At 52.4% G+C, this 17,166-nt stretch overlaps 1 protein-coding gene across 2 annotated transcripts in view; it reads right to left on the bottom strand.

The window, feature by feature from the left end:
• Positions 1 to 3,520: 3,520 nt before the first annotated feature.
• FXR2 (FMR1 autosomal homolog 2) overlaps positions 3,521 to 17,166 on the bottom strand; it is a 30,843-nt gene continuing 17,197 nt past the window's right edge. The window contains exons 7-18 of one of the 2 annotated variants that reach the window (XM_081167859.1): positions 16,930 to 17,046; positions 15,397 to 15,567; positions 14,956 to 15,034; positions 13,848 to 13,957; positions 13,604 to 13,675; positions 13,253 to 13,339; positions 11,873 to 12,089; positions 9,898 to 10,110; positions 8,219 to 8,419; positions 6,517 to 6,612; positions 6,296 to 6,402; positions 3,521 to 4,997 (exon numbers count right to left, since the gene is read on the bottom strand). In XM_081167859.1, coding sequence (XP_081023985.1) covers positions 4,899 to 4,997; positions 6,296 to 6,402; positions 6,517 to 6,612; positions 8,219 to 8,419; positions 9,898 to 10,110; positions 11,873 to 12,089; positions 13,253 to 13,339; positions 13,604 to 13,675; positions 13,848 to 13,957; positions 14,956 to 15,034; positions 15,397 to 15,567; positions 16,930 to 17,046 — 1,569 coding nt within the window. In that variant the 3' untranslated portion in view covers positions 3,521 to 4,898. The remainder of the gene's footprint in view (positions 4,998 to 6,295; positions 6,403 to 6,516; positions 6,613 to 8,218; positions 8,420 to 9,897; positions 10,111 to 11,872; positions 12,090 to 13,252; positions 13,340 to 13,603; positions 13,676 to 13,847; positions 13,958 to 14,955; positions 15,035 to 15,396; positions 15,568 to 16,929; positions 17,047 to 17,166) is intronic. The other variant, XM_081167860.1, reaches the window with a different exon arrangement.

The following is a 17,166-nucleotide window of genomic DNA, read 5'->3' on the forward strand; positions in this document are numbered from 1 at the left end:
CTTAACAGCCTCATTAGCAAGTGAAGAGAAGGTCGTTCCCAGGGGTCTTGTCCCACCTGCCTTAAGTTTGATGAGCCATAGGCTTTTTTGGAAGGGCTGGGGGTTGATTTTAAGCCCTGACTTAGAGGGGGAAATGTCTTTCCTGTCTGTGCAATGCAATCGGAAACACACCCACCCGCTGGAAAAAAAACACCCCCGAGATTATTATCATTTTATTGCATTTCGTAGAATCTTAGAAGTGAAGATTTGGAATGCAGGAATCTCCACCGCTTTCCGAAGGGTCAAAGATCTCTCAGGGTCAAAGATCTCTCAGGGTCAAAGATCTCTCAGCATCAGAAAGCTTTTTCTAATGTTCAGTGGGAATCTCCTTTGTTGTCTTCTGAATCCTGTGATTTGGGTCCTGTCCTATGGGACACGGGTGGCGCTGACCCAGAAACTCCAGCGGGTGCAGAATGCTGCAGCGAGGCTCCTCACGGGGTCTCTGCCATGGGAGCAGATTCACCCAGTGCTTTTCAAGCTGCACTGGCTCCCAGTGGAGTACGGGGTCAGGTTTAAGGTGCTGGTCTGGACCTGTACAGCCCTATGCGGCCTAGGACCCTTGTACCTATGGGACTGCCTCTCCCGGTATGCCCCATGGAGGACCTTAAAATAGAGGTCCCAGACCCTAAGGAAGTCAGATTAGCCTCAACCAGAGCCAGGGCCTTTTCAGCACTGGCTCCGACCTGGTGGAACGCTCTGTCTCATGAGACCAGGGCCCTGCAGGATCTGATTTCTTTCTGCAGGGCCTGTAAGACAGAGTTGTTCCACCTGGCCTTTGGCTTGGAATCAGTTTGATTCCATCCCCCTTTCTTTTTTCCTTTCTCCTCCTGTGATGAGGCTGCATTTTAATGTAGTTTAATCTTGTTTTTAAGTTGTATTCATTCAACTTGTTTTTATTATTGCTTGTTAGCCGCTGTCACCATCTGCAGTGATCATGGAGCCCAAGAAAGTAAAATCTCTCCCTGCCTCCATTTCTTCCCCTTCTATTTGCCAGGAGGTGATGGGACCAGTGGCCATGATCTTCGTTTTTTTGATGTTGAGCTTCAGGCCATATTTTGCGCTCTCCTCTTTCACCCTCATTCAAAGGTTCTTTAATTCCTCCTCACTTTCTGCCATCAAGGTTGTGTCATCTGCATATCTGAGGTTGTTGATATTTCTTCCGGCAATCTTAATTCCGGCTAGGGATTCATCCAGCCCAGCCTTTTGCATGATGAATTCTGCATGTAAGTTAAATAAGCAGGGAGACAATATACAGCCTTGCCGTACTCCGTTCCCAATTTTGAATTTTACCCAAGTTTACTCTCATTTGCCTTTTACAATACAGCCAGTTTCGGGGGGGGGGGGAGGGCGAGTAGAGAATAGCAGCCCAGCCAAGGATCAAAATCTGCACCAAAGGTGAATCATTCAGGTGGTACCAGGAACTCCACCCACCAAAACTAGCATGTGCCCCCACCCCACCTGCAGTTTCTGTCTTCTGAATGCGCATTTCTGTGATACTGGAGATTGGGTGGGAGGAAAGGAAGGGGTGGGCTTACCCCCTTCCTCCTTTACCTGCAGACTTACCTGTGGAAGGGGGGGGGAGAGAAAAGGTGCTGGGAGGCTTGCAGGCCAGAAGGCTGATCACCAAAGAAGGGATGCTTTTGAATTATGGTGCTGGAGAAGAATTGGGTGAACTCTCCCTACCTTGGATCAAATCTATGCTTCCAGGTGCCATAAGAAAGCTGCAGAGATAGCGCAGGATAGTACGCAGCCTGGAAATGATCTCTTTCAGCTTCTGCCTTCTGGAAGAAGGTACAGGGTTATAAAGACTAGGACTAGCCGCCTGAGACCTTGCCAACAAAGGTCCGTATAGTTAAAGCTCTGGTTTTCCCAGTAGTGATGTATGGAAGTGAGAGCTGGACCATCAAGAAGGCTGATGGCCGAAGAATGGATGCTTTTGAATTCTGGTGCTGGAGGAGACTCTTGAGAGTCCCATGGGCTGCAAGAAGATCAAACCTCTCCATTCTGAAGGAAATCAGCCCTGAGTGCTCACTGGAAGGACAGATCCTGAAGCTGAGGCTCCAAGACTTTGGCCACTTCCTGAGAAGAGAAGACTCCCTGGAAGAGACCCTGATGTTGGGAAAGATGGAGGGCACAAGGAGAAGGGGACGACGGAGGGCGAGATGGTGGGACAGTGTTCTCGAAGCTACCAGCATGAGTTTGACCCAACTGCGGGAGGCAGTGGAAGACAGGAGGGCCTGCCGTGCTCTGGTCCAGGGGGTCACGAAGAGGTGGACACCACTAAACAACAATGGGCCAAAGTGATGTATTCCAAGCCCCGCCCACTCTTTCGCACCTGAGTAAAATCTGCCACAATTCCAGCAGATAGGACCCGAACCAATGGATTCAAATGAGATTCAGGTGAAACATTAGGACGGGGTCAGCAAACTTTTTTAGCAGGGGGCCGGTCCACTGTCCCTCAGACCTTGTGGGGGGCCGGACTATATTTTGGAAAAAAAAGAACAACTATGCCCCACAAATAACCCAGAGATGCATTTTAAATAAAAGCACACATTCTACTCATGTAAAAACATGCTGATTCCGGATTTAGAAGGCGATTGGGCTGGATCCGGCCCCTGCGCCTTAGGTTGCCTACCCATGCATTAGGACAAGCTTTCACATAGCAAGAGCCTTTCGGTGGGCTCTCCATCAGGGATTCTTTCCATTCTGCACTTGTAGGAGTGTCAAGATGACAGAGTGGAGCAAAGGATCTTTCCAAGACAGCGCAGGCTCCCAGAATGAGTCCACCGTGTCTCATTGATTTGTTAATATATTTACCAGAGTTATTTTTCAGCTAGAGGCATCCCCCCTCCATTTCCTCCCCTAACCCTAACCCTTAGGCAAAAGCAGGCAGGGCACCACCTGCAAATTTTACCTTTGTAAAGGCACAGGCAGGTGCAATTTGAGCCCCGCAAGTGTCAGTTTTGGGACACCAGCCAGGGAAAAGCAGAAAAGCACCCCGGGAAAGGCAGAGAGACTAGATGAAGGAACGTCTCCAAGGGCTGCACAAAAGCAGCCTGGGACCTGGGAGGTCTGGGTTCGAATTCTGACCCTCAGCCAGGAAGCTCCCAGTGGAGGACTGCCTGCCTCATGCGATTGTTGTCTATATTTCTATGATCCTTTCCAATTCTACAATTTTGAACGTCAGTCATGGGGCCCTCTTTCCCAGACAGCGCTCGTTCCAGAAACCACCAAATTTGGTCCTTCTGCAGGTAAGCTGTTAAGTTAGCCAGATTTCTTGTCCACCTAGCTTGGCGAACAGCCTGTGTCCCTCGCACAAATATCCGCTTGTAAGGAATGCCAGGAGCCGCTGGGTGTGAGCAGGATGAAGGCTGGGGCCGCGACCCCTTCGAAACACAACTCCCCCCTCCCCCCATCTCACCCCCATTTCCCCTCTCTGTGTGCAGAGGCTGCAGACGTCGGACAAAACTGCACCACCAACTTTGGCAAGACTCGTCGCATTTTATTGAAGGCCTGAGCAGCAGGAGTCACCGGCCGAGGGGGGGCTTCGTTCTCCGTAAGCCGCCCCCCACCGGGCAGAGAGAGAATAGAGACAGAGAGAACATGGCAGGCAGGACAGAAAGCAACCTTGGTATTTAGGCGTTGTGGTTTTTTTCAAGAGTTGGGTTTTTTATTCTCTTTTTAAATACTGTACAGTGAAAAATAAATAGTCTCAACCGTCACAGATCAAATCCCCCCTTTTCCCCCACACACAAACACACAAACTCAAGGCAAGCCGCGCCAGGAGCGACGTCGCCATGTCCGCTTGCGCCCTAAAAGCCTGGCGTTTTCCTCTCTTTTTGTTGTTGTCTTCCACAGTGTTTTCAGAATCAAAGGGGGGGAATTAAGAAAAGGATTACTGGTCTGGGGTGGGCCTACAAAGCAGGTGCCTCGCGTCTCCCGTTTCTCCCTAGCAGAGCACCGCCTCGCCCGTCTCCTGGTTTGCAGAAGAGGGTCCGACCTCTCCGTGGCCAAAACCCCCCCTTTGGGGTGGGGAAAGGGGCGCACAGCCCAAAACAACCTCAGGACACCCTCTCTGTGCCCTGGGCGGACGGGCCAGCCTTCCTGCTTCGCTCTCCCGGACGTGACCTCGCCTTTGATTTTTCACTAGTCAAAAGAGGAAAGGGAACCAAAAAACGGACACAAGAGCACTCTTGTGCTCTTGCGGTGTGTGTTGTGTGTGTGTCTGTGTGTGTGTGTGTGTCTGCATCGTCTTCAGAAGGCACAGGTTTCTCTCCCTCCCTCTCCTTTCTCCAGTTTTGAAAAGCCAGTTATTTTTTTATTTTCTCTCTTCACATTTTTGTTTCTAAACAGAAAAAAAACTCTTATAAGTCACCAAAAACAGATGCATGTTAAGTCATAGTAGTTTTTCCCCCCTACACTGTGTGCGCCTCTAAGAAAAGGGAGGGGGGGTTACGAGCTCAGGTAGCGTCAGAGATTCCCCCCCCCCTTTGACATAACAAGAGGGCAGAAAAGAAAAGAGGGGGGTTTCGTTTTGAATTTTTCACTGCCCTGTCTGGCTGCCGCTGCTGAAAACTTAACCAGGATGTGTTAAGAGCTGTGGTAAAGAAGAATATCCCATCTTTGGCAAGCTTTTAACGAGCGCTTAGATCATCATTACCTTGGGATTCGGGTCGATTTGTTTCGCTTTTTTTTTGTTTTTAAATAATGGTTTTGTTCTTAAACAAGAGACTGGTGTGGTGTTTATTTTGTTTTCTCTTTAAGATGTTGCAAGCAGGTGGAAAGTAGGGGTCGCTTTCGTTTCAGAGGAGGGTTCGGCCGGCTGCGACTTGGGGCAGGGGCCCCGCACGCATGCGAGCTTAGGACACGCCGTTCACCAAGGCAGCCACCTCCTCGCTGGCGGCGGCATGCTCGCCGTTCTCCGTAGGGCCGTTGACAACCTTGCTGGTGGTCTCAACCTGGAAGAGAAGCCACAAAAAGCAAACCGGTGACCCCCTTGGCAGGCCCAGCAAACTTGAGAGAGGCATGGCTGCAGCCGGCCTAAATCGGTTTATCATTTCCAGCAAGAAATATAGTGGTACCTCGGGTTACTGACGCTTCAGGTTACAGACTCCCCTAACCCAGAAATAGTACCTCGGGTTAAGAACTTTGCTTCAGGATGAGAACAGAAATCGGGCTCTGGCGGCAGCAGGAGGCCCCATTAGCTAAAGTGGTGCTTCAGGTTAAGAACAGTTTCAGGAACGAATTACCGTATTTTTCGCTCTATAACACGCACTCGACCATAACACACACATAGTTTTTAGAGGAGGACAATCCGTAGGCATGCCACCCGTAGGCATTCCCTCCATAACACGCACAGACATTTCCCCTTACTTTTTAGAAGGAAAAAAGTGAGTGTTATGGTGCAAAAAATACGGTAAGTTCTTAACCTGAGGCACCACTGTAGTATCTTTATATTTCTTTCATGGTAACAATTTTTCTTCAGCTACGGCGTTTATTTCTGGGATGGAAAAAATGTTATTTGAACAGCTGCTGAAATAAAATAATAAAAAAAAGCAAAACGACTTTGTTTTTTTAACACGTTTAAAATAAACTTCCCCCAAAATGGCTATTCTCTCACTTCTCAACCATCTTCTTCTGCACTCCGTATAAAAAGGACATTATCGCACCTGATCAGAACTTCACAAAGGCGTCACGATGGCGCGGCATCAATATGCAAAATGCAGTTTCACCATCACAGGCTTCCCAGTCTGGACTGAGCAGCAGAATCACAGCAGCCTGACCAGCCCAAGGGCAGCTGTGGCAACAAGAATCCTAGAATCCTAGAGTTGGAAGAGACCACAAGGGCCATCGAGTCCAACCCCCTGCCAAGCAGGAAACACCATCAGAGCACTCCTGACATATGGTTGTCAAGCCTCTGCTTAAAGACCTCCAAAGAAGGAGACTCCACCACACTCCTGGGCAGCAAATTCCACTGTCAAACAGCTCTTACTGTCAGGAAGTTCTTCCTAATGTAATATTATATTTAAATACAAGCCTGAATTGGTTTCTCTGGCTCCCCCCACCGCCAGCCTGCACCCCCCCCCCCAAATATTACAAAGAAAAAACTCTTGCTGCTTTTCTCAGAAGCTACCACGTTTTTGTTCCAGGTGCCCCAAATTGTGGAACACGAACGAACGAACGAACACGAACACACACACACACACACACACACACACACACACCAAAACCCTGCCCAAACTCGGCCTTCTCTAACCTTCTGCTTGGGTGTGTTGTCCTCCGAAGACTTCTCTCGGCTCTCTTTGCGCGGTGGGTGCTGACGGCTCTGAGACTCTGCTCGGGAAATGTAATCGGCTACGGTGACTGTTGGCGATGGGGAGGGAAGGGAAGGGGGAAAAGACACAAGGTCACGCACGGAAAAGCCCAAGCAGGTGACGGCGCAGAACCCTCCCCCAAAGGAAGGCCGAACGGCGATACCTTGCTGGCGGTCCCGGCTGATGGAGCCGTCCACACGGTTGCCGCGGTTGCGTCGGCGCCTGCTCCGGTTCCGTCTCTGCGGTTTAGACTCTTCCTCTGGCGGAGAGAAGAGGCAAGGCGGACTCAGGAGGGATAGGAAGGCTGCCTGTCAACCTGAGTGACTCCTCCATGGCTGGCCCTCCAAACCCCTCCCCACGCAGCCTGCCAATGGGCTCACGCTGGCTGCGCATTTGAAGTGCTCCCCATCACAACCCCAAGATCTGCCATTCCTGAACTGCAGGGGTTGGACTAGATGGGAGCCCCTTCCATCGCCACAGTTCTGCTATACTATTACAGTGGTACCTCAGGTTAAGAACTTAAATGCGTTCCAGAGGTCCGTTCTTAACCTGAAACTGTTCTTAACCTGAAGCACCACTTTAGCTAATGGGGCCTCCTGCTGCTGCCGCGCCACCAGAGCACGGTTTCTCATCCTAAAGCAAAGTTCTTAACCTGAAGCACTATTTCTGGGTCAGCGGAGTCTGTAACCTGAAGCGTCTGTAACCGGAAATGTCTATAACCCGAGGTACCACTGTAGAGTGGAACTTTGGTCATCGAGCGCTTCGGCTTTCGAACGCAGACAACCTGGAAGTGAATGCTTCCATTTTCAAACGTGCCTTGGAAGTTGAATGGTTTCCAAGGTACGTTCCTCCATTTTTTCAATGGATTTTGCGCCTTGGTTGTTTATTGTTTCGGAAGCTGAACGGTCTTCTGGAACAGATTACATTTGACAACCAAGGTTCCACTGTACAGTGGTACCTCGGGTTACAGACTCCACTAACCCGGAAATGGTACCTTGGGTTAAGAACTTTGCTTCAGGATGAGAACAGAAACAGCGTGGCGGAAGCGGGAGGCCCCATTAGCTAAAGTGGTACCTCAGGTTAAGAACCGTTTCAGGTTAAGAACGGACCTCCAGAAGGCATTAAGTTCTTAAGCCGAGGTTCCGCTGTATTCTCTTTCCTGGGTAGTCACAGTCAGCTAATGTCCCATCAGCTTACATTAATATTAATGAAATATTATTATTTCGTTAATAATAAAAATAACTCTCCCTTTGCCCTAAGGTGTGTTAGAGCATCGAAACACAGACAATATTAAAAACAGTTTACAAAAACAAGGTGAGTCTTAAAAATATACACCTCAAGTGTCAAAGGTCAGGCTAAAGAGGTGTGTTAAGGATTTATGGCCCCTTTCGTCTCAATGACAATGGCACTCAAGTGGCCAAACGTGAGCAGAATCAGACCCTCAGTTCCAGCCACCACAGGTGCAACTTTAAAAGCAAAGTCGGCACTTTGACGGGCAGCACTGGATTAATTTATTTACAAAGATATTTCTATATTGCTGTGTTGTGAAAATGTGTTTATAGCCATTTATCTCATAAAATTTGTACGCCTCTTGGTTGTAAAAAACAACCACCACCTTATAAGCGGTTTACAAAACAAGATAAAAAAATAATAATTGCAGCCATACTTCAAAACAGGAATGGGAAGGTTTTCAGCAGGTATTTAAAAGCTGGCGGGGAAGGCAGGTAGGGGCGACAAGAACCATGTTAGACTGACCCCCCTCCACCAAGAAAAAGAGCCCATGAGCCCCATCTTCCACATCTCCTAGCTCCTCCTGATCCCCACAACCTACGGCTGGGAACGGGCCTGCCCCACCCTCCACTCACCCAGGCCATTCTCGTTGACAGACATGTTGTCCGACTCCAGGCCTCCGTCCATCATGGTGGCGTCTTCGTCAGTGCGGCGCCGGCGGGACCGACGCCGGCGGTTGCTGACAGGCTGCGACTCGCTGGCGTCCGTGTCCGCGGTCTGGTCGGTTTCGGTGTTGTCCAGCAGGCTGTAAGGGTTGCTGTCGGGGTCTTTCAATACTGCAGAGAGAGGAGGCCGCCCATCAACTGTCTTTGTCGCCACAAGGTGGTGGGGAGGCCAAAAACTGATGCCCTCCGCCTCGGCTCGCCTTCCCAAGGTTAGAGAAGCAAGGCACCAGGCTTAGTGGAAGAGGCGCAAGGCTCTGGGGAAGGGTCCTAGACATAGCTGTCAAGCGTCCCTTATTTGGAGGGACAGTCCCTTATCCCAGCACCATGTCCCGCTGCTGTCCCTTATTGATTGATGTTCCTTAAATTTCCCGGGTTTCAAAGGAAGCAGCTCCTCTCCCTCCCTCCCTCCCTGCCGGCCAGGGAGGAGGGAGGCTCCAGCTGTGTTGCTTGGCTGCCTGGCCCGCCCCCCCTCCGGCCTCCTCTCACAAGCCTCGGCCCCTGGGAGCCCCTCCCCGCCGGGACTGGTGGGAGCCTCGGGCTCTTCCGCCGCCATCCTCCTCACGGCCGCCGAACTGAGCATCTCTGCCTGGGGCCTCCCCTCTGCCCATCACCGCCACTCCCGCTAGGCCGCACTGCGGCTGTGCCGCCGAAGGACCCGAATGAGATGGGCAGCCTGGCATGGTCTATGAATTGATGAGGAGCCTTGATAGGAGAGCGAGGGCAACCATAGAGAAAGCAGTTCAGAGAGAGGAGGAAGAGGAGGCAGAGGCGTGGGCCGGTGTTCCAAGGGCTACAAGGGAAGGACCGCAAACGCTTCTCCCATAGATTTGTAGTGGTAGACTAGCATAGATGGTCTGATCTGCGGGTTTACTTCAGGCGCTATTTCCCCCCCCTTCCTCCCGCCCCACCTGGTGGAATTGAGTGCTGCAGATGGAGTCCGAGAGAAAAGATGCAGAACTGCAGCAGCATCTTCGTAGCTTGGACTTCGTTTTGCGCAAAAAGTGGCTAATGCTTGTAGTTATTTAATTGCAGTGTTTCATCGGCTGGTGTCTTGAGCAGCAACCTCTGGAAACGAAGGGCTAAAACCCGGCACTGCTGGTCCCTTATTTTCAAGGCTGCTGGACCCTTATTTTCAAATCTGTAAGTTGACAGCTATGGTCCTAGAGGCCTCTCATCTCCTTCCCAAAGCTGGGAAAATGCAAAATAGGCTTTGGGCCGGAGGTGGGAGGACTCTAGGACTCTGTCAGAGGGTCCTCATGCTGCCTTCCCAAAGCCTTGCTCACCTGGCTTTGTGGGGGGCAGTGTTAGGGTGTCGGATGTTCCAAAAAAAAAGAGGCCTCGAAGGCTACCACATGTTAGACCACCCTGTCCTAGGCCTTTGTCCTAGGAAATCCAGAGCTCAACAGCCACTGATGGGAGGGGAGGTGTCTTTAGGCTGTTCCCCCACCAAGTCACAGCAACGCTTGAATCCAGCTGGCCGCCACCCAGCCCAGGAACATCCTGCTCAGGGTTTGGGACACGAGAGTGATGGAGCGCGCCCCCGCTTTCTGGCTGCGGGGAACCCAAAAAGGCTTCCGCTTCTTTCATACCTGAACTGATGGAGGAGCTGTTGTACTTGCTGACGCCTCCTCCACTGCTGCTACTTCCGCGAGGCGCCGGAGCAGGTCCCCGCCCCCGCCCCATCCCTGGCCGTCTGCGGTTGTCCTCCGGGCGGGGGTCACGGTCGCTGAGCGGCGGGCACTCGTAGTCCTCTCTCTTTTCCGACTCCGTTTCCGAAGCGTTGGACACGTCCGAGTTGGTAGCTAGGGAGACGAGGCGAGGAAAGAGGGGGAACTTAAGTGGCTGGGCTTAGAGCAGGGGCTCGTGGCAAGCTGCTCTCAGCAGACGCCCCACCCATTTTAGAGTCTGGATGCTGAAGGTGAACCTGTGCAGCGGGGGAAAAGACTGCTGGCAGCCTCAATTGGTTTACCATTTCCAGCAAGAAATACAGTGGTACCTCAGGTTACAGACGCTTCAGGAGACTGCTTGCCTCCAGGCAGGAGGTCGCACTCACCGTTTCATTATCAAAACCTCTAAGCAAGCCTCTCTCAACCTGTGGGTCCCCAGATGTTGTTGAACTACAACTCCCATCACCCCTAGCTAGCAAGGCCAGAGCTCAGGGATGATGGGAGTTGTAGTCCAACAACATCTGGGGACCCACAGGTCGAGAAAGGCTGCTTTAACTGCTTTACAAGACTCTAAAAGTATTAAATGTCAAAATATCCTAAATACCGTAAAATTTCCACAAATGGAGATCAACACGCAGCAAATTTGCCACAGCAAGCAGGATAAATGCTCCTAATCTTCAACATAGGCAAATGAGTTTTTAAAAGTAAAGGTAAAGGACCCCTGACAGTTAAGTCCAGGTGCAAACGACTCTGGGGTTGCAGCACTCATCTCGCTTTACTGGCCGAGGGAGCAGACGTTTGTCCGCAGACAGTTTTTCTGGGTCATGCGGCCAGCAGGACTAAGCCGCTTCTGACGAACCAGAGCAGCGCACGGAAACGCCGTTTACCTTCTTGCCGGAGTGGTATCTATTTATCTACTTGCACTTTGACGTGCTTTCGAACTGCTAGGTTGGCAGGAGCAGGGACTGAGCAACGGGAGCTCACCCCGTTGCGGGGATTTGAACCGCCGACCTTCCGATCGGCAAGCCTAGGCTCAGTAGTTTAGACCACAGTGCCATCCGTGTCCCAAATGAGTTTTTAAGAGATGCTTAAAACTTCCAACAGATGGAGTTTCCTGAATCTCTTACGGCCGTGAAGGTGTCCCATAATCGAATGGTTGTAACCAAAAAGGCTCGCTTCCATGAAGTTTCCAGGTGGCAAGCACACTAGCTGAGGCAATGCTTGCACAACCACGTTTCACACAGAGCAATGAACTTGGTTGTCAACAGAACCTCCCCACCCCAGGTAGAAGATATTCATTCCCAATCCAGACAGGGGCACCCCTAAACACACTCACAGGTTGTTCGCTATCCTGATCCAACAGCCAGCACTGGGCACAGGAGCCTTCTTCCCAAACTGCTAACGTTCTGCCCTCCAGTTGTTCTGGAGAGAGGAGAGTGGACCGGTTCCCACTCGCCATTCCTGCTTACAGTGCTAAACAGCTGATTTGGAGGGATGCTAAACAACTGATTGATGTTAAACGGCTGATTTGGAGGGATGCGAAGCAACTGATTGATGTTAAACGGCTGATTTGGAGGGATGCGAAGCAACTGATTTGATGTTAAACGGCTGATTTGGTGGGATGCGAAAGAACTGATTTGGTGGGATGTTAAACGGCTGATTTGGTGGGATGCTAAACAGCTAATTTGATGTTCGGCTGATTTGGTGGGATGCGAAAAAACTGATTTATGTTAAACGGCTGATTTGGAGGGATGCTAAACAACTGATTTGATGTTAAACGGCTGATTTGGGGGATGTTAGCAATGTGATACAAAGAGCTCTTCCATGTGTGCAAACTCCAGATATTCTGGGCGCAGTCCTTTGCCACCAGGAACACAGCAGGCCTCACCCAACTCACCATAACCAGAGTTGGGTCCCCTGCGCCCACGGCCGCCGCGCCCGCCGTAGCTGCCCCCATAGGTCCGCGTGCCGTGCAGGGAGGAGGAGGTGCTCTCATCCGTGGTGTAGCCGCCCCGCTCCTTATCCGACCGGTTGGAGAGGGGGCGGAAGCCCAGGCCGATCTGGCGCAGCTGCTCATCGATCTGCAGCCGCTCCAGGCGCAGCTGCTCCACCTCCTAGCAGGGCGAAGGGGGAAAGGGTTGAGAACAAGGCCCCAGGCCGCCGCCACCCCCAGTCGGGGAGGAGCCAAGGGCCTCGCGGAGAAGGAGGGAAGAGTGTCTGCTTCAAGAGCGCCGTAGAATTTACGCCGGCCGTCTCTCAGCAGCGTTTGGAAAAAAGCTGGGGGAAAGTCGGGCAGGAAGGACACAAACGGTCAAGACTCTTCCAAGGCCAGGAAAGGCCCCCCCCAAAAAAAAGAACTGTGCAAAAGCATTCGGGGGGCACCCCAGCTACATCTTCTGGACTTCACTCTGGACTTCTGGACTTCACCGCTTTCTATACCCCCCCCCAAAAAACTGCACACTCAAAGAAAACAGGAATGCAATTCAAAACCAAACAGTGCAAAATGAAATTTTATAACAATAGTAAGTATAGTAAAGGTAAAGGTAAAGGGACCCCTGACCATTAGGTCCAGTCGTGGCCGATTTTGGGGTTGCGCCGCTCATCTCGCTTTATTGGCCGAGGGAGCCGGCGTACAGCTTCCGGGTCATGTGGCCAGCATGACGAAGCCGCTTCTGGCGAACTAGAGCAGCGCACGGAAACGCCTTTTACCTTCCTATTCATCTACTTTCACTTTGACGTGCTTTCGAACTGCTAGGTTGGCAGGAGCAGGGACCGAGCAACGGGAGCTCACCCCGTCGCGGGGATTCGAACCGCTGACCTTCTGATCAGCAAGTCCTAGGCTCTGTGGTTTAACCCACAGCGCCACCCACGTCCCCAGTAAGTACAGTAACATACCCAAAAAAAAACCAACCCCAAAAATTCAGTGCTGTAAGCAATATCCAGCACCCAACAGCAAAAATAAAAAAGGAGATTGACAGTTTCCCCTTGGTCCTGGAAACACCTGCCCTGTGATCTTGCAGCAGATTCCAAGGGGAAGGAGGAAGGGTAGCTAGAAAGCTGCCCTCCCATGATGCTGATCTTTAAACATCAACGTCAGCACCTGAGAGGGGGGGCAGAGGTCCTCAGAACCGGGCGGCAGTTCCGACATTCTGCACCCGTGTCCCGAAATGGAGGGGTCTGGCGAAGATGCTCTGGCCCCATGGCGATGGAAGCAGGCTTGCCCCGTGGCCCGATCCTCCCTCGCCACAGCCCAGGAGAACCACACCAGCGGCCTTACCTGAAGGTAGGAGAGATGGTACTCCAGCAGAGCCTGCGCATTGCTGATGTTCTCCCGCGTTCCCACAAAGATGAAAGGGACCATCCCCTGGGGAAAGGAGACAGGGAGGTTGGCAAAGAGCAGGCACCGTTTACCCAGGCAGAAGACGGAGAGGTTACCAGGGCTGCCGGCTTTAAAGCCAATTAGTCAACGTTCCCCGCAGAGGCATCCCAGTTAAACCAAAGGGGTGACCTTTTGTGCTCTGGGAAAGCAGAGTTTTGACCAGAGCAGGACAGATGGCAGGCCCGTGTGAGTTTTCGAGAGGGAAAGATTATCGGGGTCCAAGAAAGCAAGAAAGAGTCAGAGACATACATTTGGTTCTTGTCCAATGTCTGTGTCTTGGACAGCTTTAGCCAGGGGACAAACTGGACCAGCCAGCAAGGACTGAAAGCAGACAAACGCAGATGTGATGATTTGATGGGGCGTGGCGCGTGGGCAAACGTGGGACACTGTGGCTTTGAGAAGAGACGGAAACCTGGGGCTTGGGAACTGGGGCAGGGGACCCACACAGGAAGAAGCTGCTGCGGTGGCTTCTCCGCTCTGCAGCCCAATTTACCTCCTCCCTGGGGTTCTTCTTGTCGTTGTCACCTTCCACCCGAACTCGGACCACGCCGGATTTGTCCACAATCTCCTGGATGACTTTGCCATTCTTGCCTATCACTTTCCCTGCAGGAGGCAAATGAAGACAGGGAGTTGGAGGGTGTGCGTAAATCAAGCGCGCACAGGCTGCCAGCACGTTGCTCTGCCGCCTTAACTCTATGTCCCCAGCGCCAAGTCACTTGCAAATTGGCACCATAGTGCCTTGGAGGGGGACAGGTCAATGGATGAGGAAACCCACTAGTAAACAACACCTCCATACAAAAAAGAACCCCTTTTTTGCACACACACACCCTTGTACATTTGCACTCGTTGCCAATGACAGGGAAGGAAAATCATTGACGCCCTTCTGTTGCTTGAGGAAAATCTATGCAACAAATCTTTGCTTGAGAAACAGCTCTGCCGACCAGGTGCCTTGGACTGAAACCTTCCCCTGCCTGTCTTGAGCAACTAAATCCTGGGTTTTCTCAAGCAGAATTGCTGCAACTCAACTCCCAAGCAAACTCGAAGGTAGCACTGGCTTCCGAATCTGGTTTCACAAACATACCGTATTTTTCGCCCCATAGGACGCACCTAGTTTTTTGGGGGGGAAATAAAGGGGGGGGAATTATTTCCCCCCCAGGTGCGGGGCTGGGGCGGGGGAAGCCCGAACTTCCACAGCCCCCAGAACAGGCTGCTATCCGCTAGCCGTGGGAGAGCCGCGCGACTAGCGGAGCGCTGCGCCAAGACCGAAGCTTGGAGCATGCTGAGCTCAGTGCGCCCCAAGTTTCTGGGTGCCGGCAAGCTCTCCGCTAGCCGTGGGAGAGCTGCATCTCCCACGGCTAGCGGATAGCTTCCTGAAGCCTGGAGAGCGAGAGGGGTCGGTGCGCACCGACCCCCTTCGCTCTCCAGGCTTCAGTGAAAGCCTGCATTCACCCCATAGGACGCACACACATTTCCCCTTCATTTTTGGAGGGGAAAAAGTGCGTCCTATAGGGCGAAAAATACGGTAGGTTTTTGTGAAGGGAGAGAAAGAAGGGGATGCTCCATCAGGTTTCGTCCTGGAGCTAGAAAACTGTCTCACTCACCGACTAGGTTCCGAGGGACTTGAACAGAGTCTTCGGAGAATTCGAGGAAGCTCCTGGCCTGCTTGCAGGCTTCCGGGGTCTGCGGAGGAGCAGAAGGGAACAGCATGCCAAGCAGCTCAACACACTGTGCTGTTGGCTTGCAAGGTTTTAGGCTACCAAGGCTGCTCAGGCCTGACATACTGCTTGCAGATCCTCCCACTGCACAGCCACACGCCGGGCCTTTCTCCCTCCAGGCCAAAAGACCCCAAAGTTCGTTCCTTCTCAGTTAAAGCCGCCTTGCTTACCAAGCCCCACAGCCAGGGTTTCCGGCCTCACTCACAGGATTCATTTATCAGGTGGGTCTTTGTTCCTTTTCTCTACACACCAGCACCAGGCAAAACGAAAGCAGCCCGGCCCACCCCTTCTCCTCCCAGAAGTCTAGAAGCAGCCCCCGGCCCCTACCTCCCCGTAGATGCGGAAGGTGCAGGTCTCCTCGTCCAGCTCAATGGCAGTGACGCCCTGCACTTTCCGGGCCTGCTGGATGTTGGCCCCGTGGGTTCCGATGGCCAGCCCCATCAGGTCCTCCCGGACCGTGAACTCCTCCTGGAATGCCGACGCCAGCTGCTTACTCGTCTGGGGGGAGAGGCAGAGGCATGATGGGAAACAGGTCTCAGAAGTCGCGTGAGCCCCACCTCTCTTTTCAAGCCTGGGCCCTCACCCCCCACAAAAGGCCCAGCATTCAGGCCAGGCAGCCACACTTGGGGACAGAGCAGGCCTTATAAGACTGGATCAACTAAGGTTGGCATGTGGGTCCTGAATGGGGCAACTGTGCCACTGAAGGACCAGGTGCGCAGCCTGGGAGTTATTTTGGACTCACAGCTGTCCATGGAGGCGCAGGTCAAATCTGTGTCCAGGGCAGCTGTCTACCAGCTCCACCTGGTACGCAGGATGAGACCCTACCTGCCCGCAGACTGTCCCACCAGAGTGGTGCATGCTCTGGTTATCTCCCATTTGTTCTACTGCCATGCGCTCTACGTGGGGCTACCTTTGAAGGTGACTCGGAAACTACAATTAATCCAGAATGCGGCAGCCAGACTGGTGACTGGGAGCGGCTGCCGAGACCACATAACACCGGTCCTGAAAGACCTACATTGGCTCCCAGGATGTTTCCGAGCACAATTCAAAGTGTTGGTGCTGACCTTGAAAGCCCTAAATGGCCTCAAAGGCCCAGGATACCCGAAGGAGCGTCTCCACCCCCATCTTTCAGCCGGACACTGAGGTCCAGCTCCGAAGGCCTTCTGGCAGTTTCCTCCCTGCAAGAAGCAAAGCTACAGGGAACCAGGCAGAGGGCCTTCTCGGTGGTGGCGCCCGCCCTGTGGAACGCCCCCCCACCAGATGTGAAGGAAATAAGCAGCTATCTTCTATTTAAAAGACATCTGAAGGCAGCCCTGTTTAGGGAAGCTTATAATATTTAATGCTGTATTGTTTTTAACACTCGACTGGGAGCCACCCAGAGCGGCTGGGGAAACACAGCCAGATGGGCAGGGTATAATATATTATTATTATATTATGTCAAGCTTGTGACTTTCACAGAACGCTGCGTCCACAGCTGGAGGCAGAAGCATGCTTTCCAAATACCAGCTGCTGGAAACCGCAGGAGGGGAGAGCTGCTCTTTTGGCGGGGGTCCTGCTTGCAGGTTTCCCATAAGAGGTACCCGGCTGACCACTGGGAGAATAGAGCGCTGGACCAGTTGGGCCTCTGGCCATCTTCTGGCATCTATATCTGGCAAGGAGTTCTCCCAAACTGAAATGCTGCATTCTCCAGCACTGCTTCGCATTTTAGAAAGGTACCCTCCGGCCTCCCCGCTTGGCACCTCTGTCCTTCGGGCCCAGGATGGCAGCTACTGTCAGCTGGTCCTGAGCCAGAGACGTTCCCCGCTCCTGCACCCAGGGGGCGCTGTGGCACTCGGAGGGTCCTCTCTCTCTCTCTCTCACCTCCAAGTGTTTGTTGGCCTCCTCATTCCGGGACATGAGCATCAGCTTCGTCCGGATGCTGCGCAAGTGCATGTCGCCCAGCAGAGACGCCCTCTTGACGGTGGACTCGTTTGTGGACTGCAGGGAGAGAGAGAGAGAGAGAAAGTTAATTAGGCTGCCGTGTGCTGGCAAACCAAGAACACCGGTGAGCCTACGAGACAGAATCGCCCCACCAGGTTTTAAGGTGTTTAGTCTAAC

This window comes from Podarcis bocagei (genome assembly GCF_964188305.1).
Source record: "Podarcis bocagei genome assembly, chromosome: 13".
NCBI lineage: Eukaryota > Metazoa > Chordata > Lepidosauria > Squamata > Lacertidae > Podarcis > Podarcis bocagei.